The following is a 24,505-nucleotide window of genomic DNA, read 5'->3' on the forward strand; positions in this document are numbered from 1 at the left end:
GCCATGTGTGCCCCCAAGGCATAATCCGATGCATCTGTTGTTAGTGTCTGCCTGGCTGTGGGTAAAGTGAATGGCTGCCCCTTGTTTTGGTGACAGGCAAGTGCCTACCATAGAAACTCCTGTTGCAGGCAGGGAATGAGAGTAAATATTGTTTCCAGGCTGTGGCAATGTTGAGTCCAAACACTTTTTAGATACAATTGTAGCTTCCTCATATGTAGTCTCGCATGTGGAATTAGCAGAATGCAGGATGCCATAAAGCCCAAAGCCTGCAGAATTTTTCTTGCAGGTAACTGGGTTTTTGTTGCCATCATTTGGAAGTAATGAGTCAGTTGCCTTTGTCTGGCTTGAGATAATCCATCTGGGCAGTTGTACTTAAGCTTGCACCCAGGAATATTATCTTTTGAGACGGCACTAGTATTGATTTCTTTTCATTTACTGTGTACCCTAGGCAAATTAGTAATCTTTTTACAAATGCCAGATGCTTTAGTAGAATGTCCTTGCTCTCTGCTTGAATAAGGCAGTTGTCCAAGTAGTGATATATTTGAATTCCTACTTGTCTGCAAAATGCAATTACTGGTGCCAGGCATTTCGTGAAGGCCCTGGGAGCAGTAGTTAAGCCAAAGGCCAGTGCAGAAAATTGGTAGTGCATTGAGCCAGCTATGAATCTGAGGTATCTTCTGCAAGTTTGTCCGATTGGGACATGCAGGTATGCCTCTGAGGTCGAAAATTACGAGCCAAGCCTTCTTTGCCCAGTATGGGCAGAAGTTGCTGCAGTGTCAACATTTTGAATTTTGGAACGTCCAGAAAAGTATTTAGAATAGACAGGTCCAGTATTGGTCACCAGGCTTTGTCCTTGCTGGGTACTAAGAAAAGCCTCGAGTAAAATCCTTGCCCCTGTTCCTGCTGTGCTACTCTTTGAATAGCTCCCATGTCCATGAGAGCAGTAATTTGTTTTTATGCCTCTGCCCATTGGTTTTGTGGCAGGTCCGGCATACCTTTTGATTTTGGAAAGGTGTGAAAGTGGAACCTGTAACCCTGAGAAACAATATTCAGTACCCATTTGTCATGGGTGATCATGTGCCAATTTTTTGAGAAAAGTGTTAGCTTTCCCCCTAGGGGTGCTGCCAAAAGGTAAGTGCTTGGCATCTGTAGAGGGAAGTCATTGGGACTGTTCCCTTTAAGGTTGTGATTTGTCTTCCCCTCTTTTGGGGGCTGATGCACCCCATTGTTTAGGTCTGTAGGGGCCTTGGGGCTGACATCTGCCTCTTTGTGGCCTGACACCGGAAAGGACCAATTTTTTGAAGGCCAGTTTCTGCTAAACCTAGGTGGTTGAACCTGTAAGAAATCCTTTACTGTCTGCATTGATTTTGCTTTATCCTCCATTTTCTTTAACGCCTCTTCCGCCTTAACACCAAAGTATCATGTTGTAGTGGAGCATCTAATAATTTTACTTTAACATGGTCAGGTAACCTTTGTTCTTTCAACCAAGCATGCCTTCGAATAACAGAGCCTGTAACTGTGGCTCTGCAAGAAGCCTCTAATGAATCAAAACCATATTGCAGAGTATGCTTTCCCACTTGTTCAGCTGCAAGCAATAAATCCTGCATTGCCTTACTGTCAGGACTTTGAGTTTGAAACCATTTTCTGTTTTAACAATGATATGAGGTACTGTTGATATTTAAGCATGTGAAACTGACAATTTAAAACCCTTACAGCTAAAGAAGCCAACTTTTTTCCCCCATCTGTCAGAGCTCTGGAATCCCTATCCGAGGGGACAGGATTTTTAGCAGTGGAAGCCTTAACCCCTTTAGGACCCTGAGAAATTACTTCTGGATCTGCAACAGGGTTAGCTTCTGTAAAGAAATTTATGAGAGTCAGGGACCCTGTAATACCTGTCTGGCTTGACTGGTGCAGGAGGTAAAGAATCAGGAGACAAGACTGGATTCAGAGAAACATCATCCACAATATCAAGCACAGGGGGAATAGCCAGGGGCCTGTGCTGAGGCAATAAAAAAAGTCTCTGAGCCTTTTCTTGGATTCTGGATAATCCTGGCACTCCCAATGGAAATGCTCCCTCATGGTTTGTAGGGTTTCCCCAAAAGAATAATCCGCTGACGGTATAGACTCTTCTGCATCAGAGTCCTCATAAAGAGGGAGAGAATAGCCCTGATCAGAAGAGGTATCAGAGGAAATCGAAACCTGGTTAGAGGAATCATAGTCACTGTCTTGCCTAGGCCTTTTGTCAGGAGGGGGATGGGAATCCCTGATTAAAGTAATTAGGTCTTCGGCCATTTTAAGCATCTGTTTCTTTGGCATGGATGACTGATCAGGAGAATGCTGTACTTGTTTCCTTGTCTTTAAAGGTGTTTTTGACTTTGCCTTCGCTGCTGTAGTGGACTTAATTGTAAGCTGTGTAGGTTTGAAAACACCATCAGAAGCCAATGCCTGCTCAGCGGCTCAGGACCCATCTGAGGGAATAGTTTCCGTAGGCCCAATACCTACAGTTTCCACAGGCCTCGATGTCTCCACATGGCTGTGCAAAACGGCCTGTGGCTCTGAGGTAGCGGGTGACAGGGGCTGCGAAAGCGCCTTACTGAGAACCGGCGACTGGCCTAGAAGAGGCTTCATCGGTTTTAGACCTTGAATGCCTGTCCTTTTCTTTGTCTTTGCGCTTTTTATAAATTCTGGTCAACGGTTGTTCCGACGGCATTATGTAATTAAACCTTCGGCCAAAATAATGTAAAGCAAAATCAAACCGTTTAACAGTGCGTTTATTGAAGCTAGCACAAAACCGACAACTGGTAACGTCGTGGTCATGGGCCTAGGCAAGGAATACAGTAAGAGTGGAAGTCCTTCTGAGATATTTGCTTCTCACAAGAAATACAGTTAACTTTTACGGACATCGGTCTGGAGCAAGCAAAAGTTTCCCCAATGGGGTACTTAGCTTTATTGAAGACTTTGGTTCTGAAACTCAGTTTTGAAAATCTCAGGAGTCGGCCAACCGGCACTTGCGAACTGCTTTTGCTTCGGGCACTGCGCGGCAAGAAAGACTAAAGAAAATGGTGTTGGTTGCATCTTTTATACCCCTGGTGCACTGACGTCAGGGAAGAGGCGACAGCAACTGACGCCGGACCAAGACTTTGGAACGCGGGCAGACTGCGGGTCACCTGCCAGCAGGATAACCCAAGTGTAATGACTGCAACAGGGAAACACAATGAACATCATGCCTGTCGTCAACTGAGAAAAGGCTTATATGAAGGTCTCCGTTGAAGTCAACGGATCCGCCGGGCATCCCCCAACTCCTAAATCTGAAGTTGGTAGGGTGTCAGGTAGCCGAGCGGCAGAGGAACAGGGCCTGGGAACTTTGGCCTTCTTACGTGGAGGTTCTTTCGAGGCTTCAGAGGCAGGATCCATCCTAAGGGCTAACCATTTAAGCTCTTGGTTCTCCAAGTAAAGATTAAAAGCAGCCAGATGGCTACAAAGGGTCATAGGAAGAAACAATTGGCAAATGGAGCAGGCATTGTGATCATGTGCCCGGCCTAAGCCAAAAATGCAGGGGTCATGAAGGTCTTTATGGGCATCTGGCGCCCGCATTGGCATTTACCCTTTTTTGCTGACGTCGGCTAAGAGTTGGCTACAACAAACCAAGCTTTAGCAAGTTTATTAGAAGAACCCCCCACCCCACCCCCCCCAACGGGGTACTTAGCTTTTTTAGATGTTTGCAATGAAGGAGCGAAGCAGACAATGCATCAGTCTGTGGCTGAAAAGTTCTGAGGTCTGTGCATGCATACGTTACATTTAGTGCCCCTAGTTTAAGGCCCGAAGCGTGACGTCCCACGCAACAGCCAAGCTAAAGCTTTTGTATAGGAGCCGACATTTGGTTCACCCAAGGCGGTAAATCCCACACCAAGCATACAGCAACATAGGAAAATAAGGACATCAGATGTTTATTAGTGCATGGTAATTCAAAGCTCAGAAGGCCAGAGTGCCAGAGGTTTAAACCTTCTTTCCATAAAACCCTACTCTCTCTGCCTGAAGCTAGGACATTAGAAGAAGATAAAAACTTGAAAGGAATTGTCTGTAGCAAAAGAAAACAGAGGGATCGGCCAAAAGTTTTTCATATAGACCTCAGAGGGTGGAGGCTTAAAGTCAGGTGAAGCAAAAGTAAATGCAAAAGTATCAAGAAAGCCCATCAAAACTGGGGGGGGGGGGGTACTGGCATAGGGATACCTACCTCCATATTTATATTTTTTCTGCATATTAGACACCTGTTGAGATTCCCAATGAAAATGCTGCATCATTTTTGTGATGGTTTTCCTAAAGGAGATTTCCTCAAAAGGCAAGTTAAGGGGATAATGAATCCTGATCACAAGAAGCAGTTTGACCTGGGGAGTCAAACTAAAATGATTAGACCAGGGAATGGTTCACCTGAATCAGAATCTGCTCCATCCTACTAAGAAGAGTACTGATGTTGTCTCACTTAAGTGAAAGCAAAGGTGCATTGAAAAAAGGGGGGGCTTAAAATACAAAATGGCATTAAATAGGACTTGAAACAATCCAATCGTTCTTTTTCCTGGAACATCTGAGAAGGAGAAAAAATTATGTACTCACCATAACATTTCATCTGTGTTCTCCACTTTCATACTTCAACAGTTGGATTCAGATCCCATCCTTCGGATGTGACGCGGCCACTGCTAAATGCTAGCAGCAACCAAAAACTCTCTAGCTTCTCCCTCACCCATAAAGCACCAACCTCAAATACCTCAGATCTTGTTTGTTGCCTTGGTACAAAGTAAATTCATAGATTCATAGATTAGTACTAAGCTAACTGCCCTTGCAGGCCATTGTAAGCCTAGCCAATTATCCCTTGTGAGACTCAAACCCTGCACCTTGTGTTTGTAAGGCAAACACCTTAACCATTAGGCCCACCCTCCCAACTAAAGGCTGGAAATTACTACGGGGAAGCTATATCTGGAAGTTGCATAAAAAATAAGAACATACATGCCCCTAAAGCACTCACTCTTCCAGAGGCCATGAACATCCAATAAATGTAATATGTGTTCACCTTTGTTAGAAAATTCGGGAAAGAATGATGGCAAATTAAATGATTGATTTATATTGGATTCTGAAACCATCTTTGAAAGAAATGTCTGGATGGTATGCAAGATAAATCTGTCTTTATGAAAAGTCAGGTACTGAGGTTTGGAATACAATGCTTCGATCTCAAATTCTTCTGGCTGAGGTAAGGATCACAAAAAAAATTGTCTTCTGTGAAAGATATTTGAGTTCACCTGCAGCTGAGGGTACAAAAAGTGACTGTGTAAGAGACTGCAGCACAAGGTTAAGGTCCTGAGGGGGTGTGGGATCTTTAAAAGGTGGCCTTAAAAGTAAAGTGCCTTTTAAAAAGGCTTTGCTCAACTTACGGGATGCTACAGAAGCACCCAGTATTCCAGTGTGAAAACTGGAAATCGCTAATTGTACTCTAATAGTAGAAAAAGCTCCCTCATCACCAAGATGTGCTAGAAATTCCAAAATATTATGAATGGGAGCTAAAAAAGTCAAGTGTGATGATTCTGAGCAAAAAAACAAATTCTTCCATTTGATGGAGTACAGTTTTCAAGGGAAAGGTTTATGGGAGGACAAAAGAATAAGATGAACCGTAGAAGACAGCATAAGTTGTCTGGCTACTAATGGAACTGGAGGAACCAGGCAGTCAGCCTGACATTCACCATGTCTGGATGTACCATAACTGTTGGGTGAGACAGGAGGTCGAGTGTTGGATCCAGAAACCAAAGTGGTTGAATTAGGTGATGCTAAATGAAAGGAAAACAAATCTGTCGGGGAAAATAAGTGACAATGACTATGACCTTGCTCTTCAACCTTGCAGCTCACAAAAACAATTTGGGAATTAAGGGAGTGGGAGGATACACAAAGGAGACCGAGGAGCCAATCGCAAAGTACAGCATCCCTCAGGGAATCCCCCTGTGGGGAATAAGGGCAAAGTAGCAGCTGCATTTGTTGTTCAGTGGGGACACAGACTGCAGCAAGGCAGGCCCCATTTTTGGAAGATTGTACTCTCAACCTTTTTCTTGAGGGACCATTATTGGAGGTATATGAATGCACCTGCTCAATTTGTCTGCCATCACATTGGATTTCTACACAATGTGCACTGCTAAAGTGGTTGGAAGGGATCGCCCACTGCCACACAAGCTTCTCGACACAATGGGAAGAACTTGATTCTTCCCCATTTGTTGATGCACTAGACTACCAACATGTTGTCCAACTGTACTGAAATTGTCACTAAAGGGAAAACACTTTGAAATGCCTGCAACGCTAGTAGCTTTTCTCTCATCCCCAAGACATTTATATGCAAACTGGCCTACTCAGGAGACCAGGTGCCTTGGACGCTTACCCATATAATGCACCCCCCTCCCCCAAGCTGGAAAGCATCTGTGGTCACTATGACTTGGAGTAAGTGGGAATGAACAGACGACCTTGTAGAAACTGATCTGAATGAATCCACCATTTCAGACCTTTCTTGCAGATGTGAATAATTCTTATCTTGTACGACACACTGATAAAGAATTGACCACTGAACAGCCAACATCCATTGAACAGGTCTCGTATAAAACCTGGCAAGTGGTACCAAAATTATTGCTGCTGCCATCGATCCCAGAGCCTGAAGAACCAGTCGGGCTGAAAATGAGGTGCTGCAGATTATCTTTTGGAGTTAGTGTCTTACGGTCTGAAATCTCAGTAATAGAAGGGAAGCAATTGTCTTCGTATTGAGAATAGCTCCTTTTAACTCTAAACTCCGAGTCAGTATTTTTTAAAAAAAATACAGTATTTAATTTGATTTAAACTGTGTTGAAGGAATATTTAACTGAACTGGCAGTTTTAACTCTGCTGTTTGTTATTTGCTAGTAATTACAGGTGTGGGGGTAGCCACATTCTTTGATTTCCTGTCCTTGCCTATTTATGTGGTACAGTGTGACATTTTCTGCTTAAAAACCTCAGCTTTGGCCGGCTAAGAACTTGGTTATATTCAACTGGACGTATAAGAGAATTTAAGTACCTTTTATCTGCACTTTTTAAAAAAAAAAAAAAAAAACAGTATTTAATTTGATTTAAACTGTGTTGAAGGAATATTTAACTGAACTGGCAGTTTTAACTCTGCTGTTTATTTGCTATTATACAATTCCTCCCCTAAAACGTGCACGCTGATTGGCCAGCCCAACCAGCGCCGTTAAATCCTCAATATACTAGCGGAAAAGGTCCGGTTGCCCGGACTTTTTCTGTTAGTATAAAACACTGTCTCGCTATGTTAAAAGAGTTTAACATAGCGACACAGGTTTAAAAAAAGCAACGGAGATCTCCGTTGCTTTATTTAAAGCTGTCTCGCTATGTTAAACTCCTTTAACATAGCGACAGTGTGTAAAAACCAACGGAGATCGTTTTTTTAAAGCTGTCTCGCTATATTAAATGGGTTTAACATAGCGAGACAGCTTTAAAATAAGCAACGGAGATATCCGTTGCTTATTTTAAAGCTGTCTCGCTATGTTAAACCCATTTAACATAGCGAAACAGTAAAAAAAAGCAACGGAGATCTTGCGTTCTCCGTTGCTTTTGCCCACAGCTCTGATGTACTGCGCAGGCGCGCAGTACATCAGAACTGCCGCAGAATACCAGACAGCTGCGGAAGGGCAGTAAAGAGGCATTATACAATGCCATTATTTAAGAAAAGTAATTATTTCTTTTCTTAAATAATGTCATTGTATAATAGCAATAACCCACTTCTGGGTGTGGGTAATGCTGGATTTACCCACGGTTGGCTTTGTTTGGTGCCTCCGGCTTCGCCCTCGGGACCAAACCACGCCAACCATGGGTAAATCCAGCATTACCCACACCCAGGCGTGGGGGTAGCCACATTATTTGATTTCCTGTCCTTGCCTATTTAAGTGGTACAGTGTGACATTTTCTGCTTAAAAACTTCAGCTTTGGCCGGCTAAGAACTTGGTTATATTCAACTGGACGTATAAGAGAATTTAAATACCTTTATCTGCACTTTTTTTAAAAAAAGAATACAGTATTTAATTTGATTTGAACTGTGTTGAAGGAATATTTAACCGAACTGGCAGTTTTAACTCTGCTCTTCAGTTAGTGGCCTTGAAACTGCCCGCCCCTCAGCCTGCCTCTGGGCCCATCTCATTTGCTCACTCAACTGAGTGCAGTGAGATCATATTCTGATTTCAGGCACTCCTACTGTGTACAAAGAGAGCATCTGGGAAACGGACAAAAAAAAATTAAGCTTATTTCCTGCCTTTCCTGTTAAGTGGTATAGACTATTTGTAGGCTTCTGAGCCCCCAAGCCCTTCTGTGTTTGAGGGAAGCCTTCTAGCTTGTTTTTTTCTTATAACTAGCCAGTTTTCTAGTTTCAGCACTCAAATCTGTTTCTTTGATATCAGCACTTGTTCAGATTTAAAAAAAAAAAAAAAAAAATTTCATCTGCTTTTACTGTACTTGTGTTTCTATCTACTTCATTTTACTTTTGCATCATCTTAAAAATACTCAGTTTTATTTATTACTGCTTGGTGTAACTCATTCTAAGCCTTTTGGTTTAAACACTTGGGCTTCGGACCAGTTGTTTTGCACTGAGAGGGTTTGTGGTCTGCACTGTTGTGGCAGAACAGGTAGCTTACATCCTTCTAGGTTGGGAACTGCTGATTGAGGGCTCAGTGTCTGTTATTCTAAAAGTGTATTAATTCTGGTTTAAGCACTTGGGCTTTCAGGCCAGTTATTTTACATTAAGAGGGTTCGTGGTCTGCACTCTTGTGAAAGGAGAGGCTGGACTCTGCCCTTCTGAGCTGGGAATTTCTGGTTAAAGGCTTATAGTGCATGCATATCTGAACTGCTTCTTACTGAAGTTGGTGAGCCTTGTTTGCTGTGGCATATACTGGATTCGAGCCTGCTCAATCTAGCTTTGTTTGTGTAACTTGAGCACTGATCCAGACATTCTCTAAAGTATTCAATTGTATTTATTACTGCTTGGTTGTAACTTGATTAAAGTGTAGCTATCATTCTAAGTCTTTTGGATTAAGCACTTGGGCTTCAGACCAGTTGTTTTACATTAGGAAGGTTTGTGGCAAGCACTGTGGTGGCAGGACAGGTAGCTTTCATCCTTCTAAGTTGGGAACTGCTGATTGAGAGCCCAGTGTCCAAGTGTATTAGTTCTGGTTTAAGCACTTGGGCTTCAGGCCAGTTATTTTACATTAAGAAGGTTCGTGGTCTGCACTCTTGTGCGAGAAGAGGCTGGACTCTGCCCTTCTGAGCTGGGAATTTCTGGTTAAAGCTTTATAGTGCCTGAATATTTGAACTGTATCTTACTGAAATTGGTACACCTTGTTTGCTGTAGCATAGACTAGATCAAGGCCTGCTGAATCTAGCTTTGTTTATATGCTTGTTGTTTGCTTGTTATTTCCCTGGAATGCTAATTCCACCTAATACACGGCTTCTCAGTGCTTCTGTGGATCACTAGTGATATCTGCATTGCTTACTGTACTTATTTCCTTATTTCACTTGAAAGTTACTGTTTGTCGTTTTTGCATTTAGTTACTTGTAACACATTGCACTTAAGTTACCTGGCACTTGCTCACTAAAGCAATTATATAAGTCAGCACTAAAAATTAAAAGCACTACACCCTCACTCCCCACTGGCCCTTGTTTTCAATTAAGGAATTCCCAATATTATTCTAGCATGTCCAAAGGTCAGTTGTCAATCTCCTCTCCGGTCCAGCTGGGGAATCTGGGAATCTTGAGGCAATGTTATAACTGCCTCATGTACACAGACAACCCTCTCCTCCTCCCACATAACACAAATACTTGCGAGAGATGCAGCTACTTAGCCAAACTGGAGGCTGAGCTCTCTCAACTCAGGACTGGCAAGACCAGACCGGAGGAGAAGGCAACTACACACACCACAAAACCAGCCTCACATAATGCTACCACACCACTGAATCAAACACAAACACACAAAGACATACTCAGAGGCTCTGAGTAAAAATTTACCTAAACAGCAGAGGCCTCCAAAGCAGACACCCAAAGAACTTCTATCTCAAGACAACCCACAAGCAACACATAAACCACAAAATCAGTGTGCAAAGCAGTCACAGCCCTTAAGGCCGAATACAACACCAAACATACTTGTCATAGGTGACTCCATAGTCAGACACACTGACGTCCCACTCACCAGGCTGAACAAGGAGAGGGTCACAGTAAGCTGCCTATTGGGGGCTAGAATCCGCCACATAACACAAGCACTCGGGTCACTCCACGGCAAGTACAAATACGACAGTCATTGTCCATGCTGGTGTGAACGACCTGAGACGTACCTCCCTGGACTACATGAAAAGAGACAGAGGAGCTCTCTGATTATGTAGCCCAGGCAGGTATGACCCTGACCCTGAGCAGTATCCTTCCATCACCAAGAATGATGCCACAATATAGAGACAAGATGATCAGCTTTAACAATTGGCTTAATGTCTGGTGTCATTCAAAGGGGATCCAGTGTGTGTCTGCCTGGGATGACATGCTTGACAAGCCACGCTGCTTCGCAAGGGACGGCTTGCACCTGTCACCCCTGGGATTCCGGATATTGGCTAAGGCTCTTGCCACCCCCATTAATGCCATTTTTTAGGCAAGGCTCAAATTCTAAACCTACCACCCTAGAAAACAAAAATGGGAAGAAACTGAGGGTAATGCTGCTCAATGCCAGAAGTCTAAATCTCAAAATGCATGCACTCGAGGCCCTTCTCAGTATGGAGAACATCGATGTCTGTGCTGTAACTGAAACCTAGTTCAAGGCTCCTGAGAGCACCCCGGCACTATTAGGTTTTACCTCATATCATGCGTTCCGGCCCCAAAACCCGGACCACACCACAAAAGGAGGGGGTGTATCCATATTCATAAAGGATACCCACACCTCCAGGTTGGTGGCAACGCACGAAGCTTCGGAAACCATCCAGGTGCAACTAACCATAGGCAAGACTGCTCTACAAATTGTAGCATGCTACAGGCCACCCTCTCAAACTCAGGAACCCCACACAGCCTTCCTGAAGACACTGGAGGGTATAAATGTATCTCCAAACACCATCATATTGGGTGACTTCAACTACCCGAATATAGACTGGGAACATTACTCAAGCCCTAACTTTCTAGCCCAACGGTTCCTGGAGTTCATAAATTCAAATGCCATGGAACAGCTAGTCACTGTTCCCACGAGAGGAGAAAATATACTAGATCTCATTATCACAAACATGGGGACAAAATGCTCCACACCGAAGTATATCCCTAATTGGTGAGATCTGATCATAAACTAATCTCACTGGAAATCCACATCCCGCCCCCACCCCAAACAAAAAGACCACAGTGAAGAACTTCTCTAAAGCAAACTTCACACTACTCAAGACTGGTGTAGTATCCTTCAAGGCCCCTGAGCCAGTGGAAACCACAACCCAAGCTGCGGAAGCCCTTACAAATGCCTTCTATGAACACCTCCAGGACTGCATGGATCAGGCAATCCCAAATAAAACCAAGACTCTTTCCACAAAGGGCAAACGTCCAGTCTGGTGGACCCCAGCCATTAACAAACTTTACAATAGGAGGAGAAAGCTATTACATGATAGAACAAAATCCATAAAAGGGAAGTCACCCCTGATCATTATTAGTAAAAAAAATACGAACACTCAAAAAATCAACTAAGGCCAATTTTGAGAGAAAAATTGCCATGGATTCAAAGGACAATCACAAGGCCTTTTTCAGCTATGTTAGGAACCTGGGTGGAAACTCCCAGATATGCTCAGAATTAGTCCAAAATGATACAAAAATCACTGAACCCACAGACATTGCCAACATACTGGCAGACAGGTTCAGTGCAAACTTCACCCCCCCTCTCCCCCCCTAAAGGAGAGATAACTATCCCAGCGGAGTGTAGCCTCCCAGACATCTCAAATGCGCAGGTGAAAGCTGCTCTCTCTAAAGCTAAAAACACAGCATCAATGGGACCGGATGGTGTCCCCGGCTGTGTGCTACACGAGCTAAATGAGGAATTAAACCCGCACATAAAACAGCTGTTTAATCTCAGCCTTACCACAGGATACGTGCCCAAGGAGTGGCGTACGGCAACTGTGGTCCCACTCCACAAAAGCGGTGCCTCTACGGACCCTAGTAACTACCACCTCATAAGCTTAACAAGTCTAGTCTGCAAAGCTATGGAGAGGATCATAATGGAGCTCATAAAGATATAGGGGACTTAGACATTGGACCCGACCCAGTTTGGCTTCGTCAAGGGCAGATCATGCCTTTTGAACTTGGTCGACTTCTTCGAAAAAGTCACCAAGGCCATTGATGAGGGAAAGGCAGTCCATACAGCCTACCTTGACCTTGCAAAGGCTTTCGACACAATACCCCACTTGGGTATTGTAGAAAATCTTACCAGCTTAAATGTAAACCCATATGTCACAAGATGGGTTGCAAACTGGCTTAAGGACAGAACCCACAGGGTTAGAGTTGCTGGCGCTATGTCAGACTCCAAGCCAGTCACAAGTGGTGTCCCACAGGGCTTGGTCCTTGGCCCCCTATTGTTCGGCATCTACTTCTCAGAAGTACAGGCCAACATGGGAGGACTTTGGCTGACAACGTTTGCAGACTACTGCAAATTGGGCGCCATAGTGGAAAGTGCATCGGACACTGATATCCTTCAGAAGGGACTTACAGAAACAGATAGCTGGTGCCAGAGCCATGGCCTGAAGTTAAACGCCAAAAAATGTATAGTCATACCCTTCAGGAAAAACAAGGTAACCCCAAGCTACCATATAGGTGGCAATCCACTAAGCACAGAAGAGGTTATCAGGGACCTGGGGACCCAGGTTGACAGTGGCCTTTCTTTTGACACTCGCATTGCTAAAGGGGTTAGAAAGACCTTCTACATTGCCCACCTGATCATGAAGGGATTCACATCCACATCTAGTGAGGTCATTGTTCCCCTGTACTCTTCACTTATCAGACCAATGATAGAGTACAATGCCCCAATTCGGGATGTATCTCACCCGACATCTGCAGCAATTGGAGAGACCCCTAAAGTTCCTCACCAAAAGGATAAAGGGACTCCAAAATCTGTCATATGCTGCCAGATTGAAGAAACTCCAGCTCTATTCAGTCGTATACCGTCTGCTCAGAGGTGACATGTGCCTGACATACAAGGCCATGTCCAACCCGGAATTAATGGACATGCTCCACCTCAAAAAATCCAAATCCACCAAAACCACTAGAGCAAGCGACTTAAACCTTAGCACGGATATAAATAGGATGTGCTGGAGGGATAGATTTATCACTCAGAGACTCCCTATGCTGTGGAATAAAATCCCGGTCCATGTGAGGCAGAGCACCTCACTGGCTCTGTTCAAGAGAAATCTTGACCTGTGGATGGGAGATCGTAAGTTTACCCCGGGAATCATCTCTGTCCCTGCTGGACAGAGGCACAACAAACTAATGGGTACAGTATATTTTCATATAAGGGGTGGCGTAAGCCACAAAACTTTGGCCTAGGCTTATAAATGCCTTAGGGCAGATAGCCTAGTATAAACCTATGAACCTATGAGCTGCAGATGGGATTTGTCGCAGTTTATGATTACCAGATGACAGCAAGTCTGGAGAATCTGGTCTCTTGCATATACGAGTTGATGCCTGGCCAGAGCAGTAATGAGCCAGTCTAGATATGGAAACACTGAATCCTTGCAGTCTCAATTAAGCTGCTACTACTGCCAAGCACTTGGCAAACATTCTAGGGGTTGTGCTGAGTCTAAAGGGCAGTAAGTCTGTGTTGATAATGACTGGCTCCCAGCTGGAAGAATAAATAACTTCTTGACCGTCTATTCATCTTTATGTGACAATATGCGTCCTGAAGGTCTACAAATAATACCTAGTTGTCCTTGCCTAGAAAGGACTGAATCTTGACCTTTCAAAACTTGGTTCTTCGAACTGCCTTCTTTAGTTGGAGAGATCCAGGACTGATCTCCAGTCCAGTTTTCAACACCACCAAAAATAACCTTCAGTAAGTCACAGATTCTATCAGGTCTAGCTTGGATGACTCTCTTTCAGCAGCCTTTGAATAGCTGCTTCTTCCTTCTGACTGGAACATCGGGGATTTTCCTTGGTATTGGGAAAGAAAGGGAAAAGGATATAATATAGCCTTTGGAAACCATCTTCTGCACCCAGCTACCTTTTGTTACATCAAGCCAGGCTCTCCGGCGCAGGGATAAGCATCCAATGACCATCTCTAGAGGTGGAAAATTAGGCCTTTTTTCACAGCAATGGAAGGGTTTGTCAAAGAACGAATCTCTGGAACCCTGGTTCTGCAGGCCTCCTCTGCAAGAGGTGTGTATATCCATTAGGGTTCCCGCCTCCACATTTGTCTTGAAAAGAACCCAAAGACTTCATGAACCGCATCTTTCGAACACCTTGTTGATTCCTGGAAAAAGCAGTTTCAGGAGTCAAAAAACGTTTGCCCACAGCAGACAAGGTCTTTCCATCTTTTTCATAACTGGACAGAATAACTTTTACTTTGGAGCCAAATAAAGACATTTGGTCAAAAGAAGCACTGACGAAAATACATGAAATACTCCATAAAATCAGAGGTGCATCCAGGCCCATCTACTTACAGTAATGCCTCAACCAGATACCCTTGAGGTTCCTTCCAATGCAGGCGAGATCAACCTCATGGAAGAATTGTATACGGACTTGTAGGGTCGTCAGCTGAGACACAGATGCCTGCACTTCATCAGAAGCAGCACCCAAGAGGGTATTTTATTACTCCTTGATCAAATCCTTACGTCTAGTGAAATGTGCCATATAGTTCACATACCTCAAGGCGAAGGTCACTAAAGTGTAAACATGCTTCCAAAATCGGTCCATCGCCCATAACTCGCTGTTGAGGGGGATGGACAGTGGAACTTTCTAGTTCCTTCTTGGTTACCGCTGCAATGACCATAGCAATGACCATAGCATCAACAAGAACTCCAGTCCCCCACAACTGTATCTGCCGGTAGTGCCATTATCCTGTCTGGTCTGAGAGGAATGGGTTCTATGCAGTCAGGGTCCTTCCACGCCCGCCATGAGAGCAAGTCAATGAGCTCATCGGAAGGCAGAGTTGCCCAGGAGGTACAAAAAGCCTTCAAGAGAACAGACTCCTCAGACGTATGGTTGCTGGACGTCCAAACACCTCTCTGCTTAAGAATTTCCAGGCTGTCTCCAGAAGAGACATCTTCAGAAGGTGACCGTGGGGATCCATCACCTTCATCAAAATCTGTCTCTTCAGTGATGGACTCCTCCATGGAATCTAATTGTTTACACTTACAAGTCACCTTCTTAGGGACCTCCTCAGTGGGATGGTCTGGAGAGATATCAGAAGAGGAGATAATTCCCTGGGCGGGAGCGTGGTTTTTTTTTTTTTTTTTTTTTTTTACTGACTGTCCCTGTGGAATGAGATGGTGAAGCTCTGAGTGCTGAGAAATCATGGTAGAGGACTTGGGGTCAGAGGAGGAAGAATCAGTCAGCATTGCCGAAGCAGCAAATACTCTTTGCAGCCTCTACGGCAGAATCAGAGGAAGAGTCAGATCAGAGAAAACAAACTTATGAACTGAAGGCCTCCTCTGCTACAAGGGCACAATCCCGGAGGGGGAAGCCAGAACAGAGTTATTCAGTGCCCTGACTGGAAACTCAGTTCGGAGTCGAATGCAGCAACTTTGATCTGACAAGTAAACTATGGCTCTGGGAGTTCTTCAGATCCAGTGAGAAAGGAGTCTTCAGTGATGAACTCAGATCAGAGGAAAACAATTATCCGTGGATTCGAATCAGATGGATCCAGACAACTCTGATCAAAAAAACTCTGAAGCTACAGGAGGAATTTGTAAAGGCGGAGTTGTAGATTTGCGTCTCCTGACCCAGCGGTGTTAAGTACAGTTGTGTACACTTACAATAAATGTAGATGCTTGAGTGTATTCACTGCTGCAGTCATTACATTTGGGTGATCTGCTTGCAATAGCCCTCAGTTGGCCTGATTAACAAAGTCTTGGGTCATATGTCTGTTGCTGTCCCGTTTTCCATGACATCAGGTCGTCAGGGGTATAAAACATTCAGCCGACGCCATTGCATCAGTTTTTCTTGCCCCAGATGTCAGGTGCCCCCCTAATGGGAAGCAAATAAATATATAAATACAAGGATATACCTCCAACAATAAAGCAAATACACCAAAAAGCTTTTAGAGTATAGTAAGTAAGAGTAGAGGTATAGCCAAAAGAAGAAAGGGGGTTGGAGGGAGGGTAACCAGGACTGCAACAGTGAATACATTAACATCTACCATTTGTGTTCAGTGTACACAACTGTACTATGTTCTTCGTGTTTCACTGTTGGTCATTACATCTGGGTATATTCCCAAAGCAAAGGTTGGGAGGAGGAATTTAAATAGAATTAGGACCAGCTATAAGGCCCTGCAAGACTGCAGTGGCAAAAACAGCTCTGGATTTAGAGAAAAGTGGCAAACAATAATGCTTGGTGAAAGTATGTACAGAACTCCAGGTAGCAGCTTCTAGGATGTCCTTTGTAGGGACACCACTGAGAAAGGCTGTAGAGGTAGATGCAGCCCTGGTTGAATGGGGTCTGATGCCCTGTGGGATAGGTTTTCCATGGTGCTTATAGCAGAAATCAATGCAAGGGCCTATCCATTTTGAAATGGTTTGTTTTGAAACCGCTTTCCCCTCTGTCCCTGCAGCAAATGCCACAAGCAGTTCAGATTTCCTTTGAGGTTTAGTCCTGTCCAGGCAGAAACTAAGCTGTCTGTGCACATCTAAAGAGGGCAGTATCCTTTTCCCTTTATTCTATGGATTAGGAAAGAAGATAGGCAAATGAATGGACTGATTAAGAGCTACACTGAATACCACCTTGGGCATGAAAGAGGGACAGGTTCTGAGGGACACCCTGTCTGCATCAAAGATGATTAAAGGTTCCACTGCCATAAGGTCCTGTAATTCAGATACCCTTCTTGCAGAAGTGATTGCTAGGAGTCTGACGTTCAGGTCTCCTGAGGTGGAGGGTCCCACAGTAAGAATACTGCAACATGGGAATAGAAGGGCATCCAATTTTCAGATAAGATAACAATTTGCTGGGGTCATTTATACTCTGAACAAAGCTGACTGATCAAAATAATATATATTTTTTGAAAGTAATTCATGCAAAGGAACAATAATAAACTAACTTTGCAATTGGGGGACTACCCAAACTTTGTTCATTACAAGCGAGGTAAAAAAAAAAAACTAGAATGGCGGAAACTTTTTAACAGTCCCTTGACTGTGACAAGGAGAATACCTTCGAAGAAAAGGTGCATCCTGGAAAGACGAACACAAGCCAAGGGTTCTTTCAAAAGACAAAAAGTTGTAGGATACCCCTAAGTAAGAATCCCTTGCTAAACAAGACCAGTTCATAACTAGCAAATTTTGCTGATCTACCCTATGACAGCTACCTCGTGAGGCCAAACAAAAAGTGTGCTGCAGAAATGAAGCAAATGCAGACTTCAGTTTCCATGATAAATACTAAACGTAGGCAATAAGCATTTCCGACCAACGATGTATGCTTCATCAAAAACAAAAAAAAAAAAAAATAAGTGGACAAAATTCCACTGAACCTACTGCAATGGTGTACTTTCTACAGCTTGAAATGCTATAAACACAGATGCAGCAGCAGAATGAAAACGGATACACTCTAGCCATGCCCATGTTCCAAGCAAGACTTCATTTTAAAGGACCGACATAACGTTTTGTACTATCAGCAAATATGCAACTATTTTAAAGACTTAACAGACATCAGTTTAACACAATATGCTATTTGCATTTTAAACTATATAAAAACACAGTAAAGATGTACATACTCCTCTCCGGAGGCCTTCTCAGTTCGATCAGGTTTGGGTGACTCCAGCGCTTTATAGAAGGCTACTTGCCCTTTCAGATTCAGGAAATCTACCTACAGGAAATAAGTAGACAAGAATTATGCAAACAGCAGAAAACGTGGACATTTGAAAAGCATCACCTAAAACACACTAAAATGCACTGTATAACAAAATACTCCAAATAACAGAATACTAGCTACACATGCTAAAAGATTGGAATATACTGGTATGCTGGGCACAGGACCACATCTCTCTCTATCAGCTACATACACAACACCTCAACTACAAAGCCTTAAAAGTATCTAAATAACCAGTAATGCACTTTGCAAGCATATACATAACCAATACTCAAAAAGCACACACCAACTCAAGCCCATCACCCCATTTAATTTTCAAAAATGGCAGGCCTTCTCCACCCAATCACACACTGCATGTAGGAATGCTTCATTCTAATTTACTCTCCCAGACTCGCCACATAGGAAGTAAACTAAATGTTACACCACCCATTCACTTTTTGAGCATATGTCGCTCTTGCCTCTCGACTATACATATTTTCACAGAAAGTCCAGATTATTTCCTCATTTTGACCAGTTTTTCATAAAATTGTAATTTTCTAGCTAAGTAGTTAAAAATCATTACAGAAGTTAGAAAATGACACTGGAGTTTCAGACTTCATATCCTTCAGAAAATTCATGCCAATACAAAAAATGTTACTCTATCAACTTTCCAAGTTTTAGAGCAAGAATTAAAAAACTGTCCCTACATTTGGCTCTGTCCAACATTTATTTATGGCTTTGTCCAGATTTCTCTCTCTAAAAGGTTGAGAGGTACGATGTCAATCCCAAAGCAAAAAGCAATTATCTTTACCACCTGTGACTAGTCAAAACAGAGGCAAAAAATATTTCAGTAGCAAAGGCTATAGATATATAAACAACTGATAGCTGTCAGAAAGCCTTAACCAACATACAAGCAATAGGTGAAGGTCCACAAAGTGCAAACGCCTCTTTTCTACTCTACCAGGGCATGGACAGACTGTATGAAGGAAATGTTCAACACCTCTTTAGACATAAAGGTAGGGTAAGTCTTGAGGCCAAGCCCAACCTGATATCTTTGGGAAAACCTCTTATCACAGTTTGGATTTCAGACATCCTTCTTTGACAGACTGCTACAAAGACTTAAGTACAAAATTCTGACTGGTACCAAAATTACTGGCTCAAAAAAGTCTAATGTCACCTGCTTGAGCACAAAATTAAGAATGCACAGAGAAAGTAAGACCTTTAATGGTGGCTTAAGGTGGATCAACCACTCCAAGAAAGAATAGTTGTGTAAAATCTTACCATAACCGCAGATGTCCATCTCTTCCATGTTGCAGTATTCTAGGTGTGGGATTTTCTGCACTCAGGCGACTCGTACGTCTGCTTCTAAACAAAAGTTTCAGCTTCGCTGTTGTATGTTGTGTGTGTGGGACGTCAAGCATAGGGCCATAAACCACGGTCCTTAAATATGACGTCTGCACGCACAATCCTCAGAACTTGAAAGCCAGAAGGCAGAGAATAAGGCCCAGCAGGAGTGATGCCGGTTTACAGGTGTGTGACCTGGAGACCTACTGTAATGTCGGCAGCACAGGTAAGGAAAAATACTTGGCGGGGGGGACGGGGGACTGGTGGGTGGGAAGGAATACTGCAACATGGAAGAGATGGACATCTATGGTTATAGTAAGATTTTACACAACTATTCCATCTCTCATTCCTATGCTGCGGTATTCTAGGTGTGGGGGCGTACCACAGCTTAAGTGGATGAGAGGGTGGTGGTAGAGGAAGAGGGTTCTACAAGACCCTGCAGGATTGCCTTGGCGAATCCTGTCCTAGCTCTGGAAACCTTGTCCAATTTGTAATGCTTGGTGAAGGTGTGGAAAGTGGCCCAGGTAGCCACTTCCAAAATGGATGCTATGTCTAGGCCTTTCATGAAGGCCCTTGAGGTGGCTACGGATCTAGTGGAATGGGCCTTTATTCCCCTTGGGGGTTTCTTTCCATGGGAAGAGAAGCAGAAGCAAAGAGCTTTCCTGATCCAGCATGCAATGGTTTGTCTGGATACTGCCTTGCCCAGGGCTCTGGGGTGGAAGGAGACAGAGTAACTTAAGTCTTTCTGATGACCTTGGTCTTGTCCAGGTAAACTAAGTTGTCTGTGCACATCCAGAGAGTGTAGTATCCTCTCTCCTTCATTAATGGGTGACGGAAAAAATGGTGGGAAGATTAACAGATCGGTTAAGAGAGATTAACCACCTTAGGCACAAAGGAGGGGTTGGTTCGCAGGGACATACTCTCTTTGTGGAAGGCAGTGCAGGGAGGACAGCCCATTAAAGCCTGCAATTCTGACACTCTTCTGGCTGAAGTGATAGCCACCAGCAGGACCATCTTCCAAGTACACATCTGTAAGGAGGAAGGCCTGGCAGGTTCAAAGGGATGTTGGGTTAATTTCTCTAAGATGTAGTTAAGGTCCAAAGGAGGAGTAATAGGTTTTTTTCTAGGTGGTCTCATGTGCAAGACCCCTTTAAGGAAGAGCTTTACCTGGAACCTGGCCAGCAAGGGGGGGTCCAAGGGCAGGCAAGGCTGAAACGAGACAGATATTTTTACAGAAGAAAAAGAAAGGCCACTTATCAAATGACACAATAATTTAGAACCAGGGGAACCTCTGCGAAGCTAAGGTCCCTTCCCTTTTGCAAACACCATTTTGCAAATCTTTCCCATTTAGCCAGGTAAGATTTTCTGGTGGTAGGTTTCCTTGCCTCACTTAGGACTGAAAGCACATCCTCCGAGTAGTGTTGCCTGAAAGGGATCAAAAGTTTATCACCCACAGAGTCAGACACAACATCTGTACTTGTGGGTGTAGGAGAGTTCCTATGTCTTGTGACAGCAGGTCCACCTTGTAAGGTAACTTGAAGTGCTTGCCCATGGCTAGTTTGTGAAGTAGGGGGAACCAGTGCTGCCGTGTCCAGTAGGGAGTCACTAACAAGATTTTTAGTTTGTCCTTATAAACTTTCAAGAGTGCTTTCTGAATCAGTGGGAATGGGGGCAAGGCATAAAGGAACTTCCCCCTCTCAAGAGATGCTGAAAGCGTCGACTCTCCATGCTAGAGGGGAGTAGGTTTTTCAGCAGACCTTTTGCAGTTGCCTGTTCTGGGGGCAGGCAAACAAAGATTTCAGGAAAACCTCACTAGTGGACTGTCTAAGACCTCCCTGTTCAGCATCCATTCATGCTGAGGCGAGGAGGTCCTAGTCAAGAGATCTGCTTTGTGGTTGTCCTGTGAGGGGATGCAGACTGCCTGAAGGACTAAGTTGAGACAAGAGGCTAAGTCCCATATCAGCAGGAATAGACTACACAGCTGATAGGCTTTTGTTCTTCCCTACTTGTTGAGGTACCACAACACCGTGGTGTTGTCGGTGACCATCTGGAGCAACCCTGAAACCAGAAGGGGAGTGAGGGTCTTTAGAGCTAAGAAAAATGCTGTCATTACCCTGATATTGATGTGTTTGCCTGAAGAGAGAAATGCCATTTTTCTTAAAAGCAGTAAGAGGCCAGAGTTGTTCCACAACCTGAATCTGAGGCATCTGTATGCATAACTTGGGTTGGAGTGGGGGGCTGTAGTGGGATCCCTGGGTTCAATTGCACTTGCTGGATCAACCAGCTGACTTCTGTTTTCAGACAGGGAGAGAGGGGATGGCCTACTCTAAGGGATGTAGGTGTTGGGACCAGGTGTTCTACAGGAACCACAGCAGCTTGCGCATGTGCATTCTTGCCAGTGGTAGAATGGGGATAGTTGCTGCCATTAAACACAGGAGATGAAGAAAATACCTTGCTGTTGCCTTTTGGGACAGTAGAGCATCTCATAAGTGGGAAGTTAAAGACAGAACCTTGTCCTGAGGTAGAAAGGCCTTCATTGAGTCTGTTCCAATTCTGCAGTCGAGGAAAATCTTGTCCTGGCTTGGGATCAGAGAGGATTTGGGGAGGTTGATGGTAAATCTAAGGTTCTGCAGAAAACATGGTGAAATGTAGATGCTTCACTAGAGCATCCCTGGACTCTGCCAGAATAAGGATTTCATCCAAATAAGGGAAAATCTATATCCCCTAAGTTCTGCAGACGGCAATGGCTGGGGCTAGGCACTTTGTAAAGACCCTGGGAGCCGTGGATAAATGAAAGGGCAAGGCAGTAAATTGGAAATGAGAGGAAGGGCCAGAGAAATGCAAGAATTGTCTGTGGGAATTCCCGATGGGTATGAGGAGGTAGGTTTCCTTTAAGTCTAGGGTGACCGTAAAGGCCTTGGCTGGAATGAGGCGCAGCAAGGTGGGGAGAGAGCATTTTGAAAGAGGGCATCTTATCTGAAGATATAGGATTAGAAATGATAGATCTAAGATGGATCTCCAGGGGACATCTTTTTTTGGGGACCAGGAAGAGATGGGAGTGAAACACCTTTCCATCCCTGTCCTGGAGGAACAGGTTCTATGGTGCCTAGCTTTAAAAGATCTGCCAAAACAAGCAGCATGAGAAGGGCCTGGTTTTTGAGGAGGAAAGGGATACCTCCTCTGGGTGGCTTCTCTTTCCAGGATAGGAAGTACCCTTTTTGGATAATGTTTAAGACCTACGGGATTGCCAAAGGGGGAGACAGTGGGAAAGGTGGGCTGAGAGGGGGAAGTGGACAGGGCAGTCACGCATTACTGGGCCTTCACTGTCCAGAAAGGGCTGTCTGGGTTGCTGTGGTGGAGCAGAAGATCTGGAGTTGGTAGGCCTTCTAGCCCCTTTCATGGGTAGTTCCTATAATACTTGGGTATGAGCAACACCAGCAGGTGCTTAATGTCCTGGAGTTCTTTGCTTTTTTTCTTGTATATTTTTGAAAAGTTCAGCAGATTGTTTTCTGAAAAGCACACTGTGGCCCAGAGGGGTATCCAGGATTTTAGCCTTGAAATCCACGGGGAGGTTCTGTAGTCTTAGCCACAAGTACCTCCAGAGGGCTGAAGCAGATGCTGCAGACCTAGCAGATGCTTTTGCAGCATCATAGCTGCATCTGATGGAGTGCCTGGCTACCTGTTGGGCCAAGGAAAATTTGGGTGAGACGTCCTGCCTTGCTGGGACTGTCAGGCAAGGAAGCCAGCACTGAGGAGGCTTGAGAAACCTAATCTAATGCATAATTGGTCATGTGGGGCTGATAATTTAGGGCTCTGAAAGCCAAAGTAGAAGTGTATACCTTGTTCCCCATTCTATCCATGTACTTACTGTCTGTCAGTGGGTAGTAGGGAGGTAGAGGGCAGCAGTCTAGATTGCTTACCTGCCGTGGTGGCAATAACAGCTGGGTCCGCCAAGGGTGGCTTAACTAAGAATTTGTGGTCCTCTGGTATTTTATATAAGCAGTCAGGACACTTAGTGACCGGAAGGTGTGAGTCAGGGGCCTTAGAGGCCGCGTTAATGGAATCCAAGTAAGAAATAAAGTACAGTTGTGTACACTTACTATAAATGTAGATGTAGAGTGTATTCACTGTTGCAGTCATCACATTTGGGTAATCTGCTTGCAGTAGCCATCAGTTGGCCTGATTAATGATGTCTTGGGTCCTGAGTCGGTGGTGGTCTTCTTCCATGACATCAGGTCGTCAGGGACACCTCTGAGAAAGGCTGTAGAGGTAGGTGCAGCGCTGGTTGAGTGGGGTCTGATCCCCTGTGGGATAGGTTTTCCATGGTGCTTATAGCAGAAATTAATGCAATGGCCTATCCACTTAGAAATGGTTTGCTTTGAAATAGCATTCCCCACTGTACCTGCAGCAAATACCACCAGCAGTTGTTCAAATTTCCTTTGAGGTTTAGCCCTGTCCAAGTAGAATCTAAGTTGTCTGTACACATCTAAGGAGTGCAGTATCCATTCCCCTTTGTTCTGTGGATTAGGAAAAAAGGTTGGCAAATGAATGGACTGATTAAGAGCCACACTGTATACCACCTTGGGCATGAAGGAAGGACTGGTTTTGATAAACACCCTGTCCGCATGAAAGATTATGAAAGGCTCCACTGCCAAAAGAGCCTGTAATTCAGATACCCTTCTTGCTGAAGTGATTGCTAACAGGAAAGTTGTTTTACAAGAAAGAAATTTTAAATCTGCAGTTGCAATTGGCTTGAAAGGAGGAAGAGTGAGTTTCTCCAAGACAAAGTTAAGGCCCCAGACTGGAGTTGGAGCTCTCCTGAGAGGTCTTAAATTTTTGGCCCCTCTGAGGAACTGCTTGAGCAGTGGATGAGAAAAGAGGGAAGGTTCTGTGTTATAATGAGCTGAAATGGCTAAGGCATGAATTTTGATAGAGGAAAAAGACAGGCCCTTGTGAAGCATCTTAGTTAAGTATTGTAAAATCTGAGGTAAATTGGGCGCTGCTGTGCTCATCCCTTGAGATTGGTTCCAGTCACAGAATCTTTTCCATTTTTCAGCATAAGATTTTCTAGTACTAGGCCTCCTTGCCTCTAAAATGATATCCATCACTGGTT

At 44.1% G+C, this 24,505-nt stretch overlaps 1 protein-coding gene across 1 annotated transcript in view; it reads right to left on the minus strand.

Annotated features, from left to right (window-relative positions):
* LOC122797814 overlaps positions 1 to 24,505 on the minus strand; it is a 2,009,088-nt gene that overhangs the window by 1,439,877 nt on the left and 544,706 nt on the right. The window contains exon 6 of the mRNA XM_044066337.1: positions 17,975 to 18,066. Coding sequence (XP_043922272.1) covers positions 17,975 to 18,066 — 92 coding nt within the window. The remainder of the gene's footprint in view (positions 1 to 17,974; positions 18,067 to 24,505) is intronic.

This window comes from Protopterus annectens, chromosome 3.part1 (assembly GCF_019279795.1).
Source record: "Protopterus annectens isolate FY-2018-M chromosome 3.part1, PAN1.0, whole genome shotgun sequence".
NCBI classification, from domain to species: Eukaryota; Metazoa; Chordata; order Ceratodontiformes; family Protopteridae; genus Protopterus; species Protopterus annectens.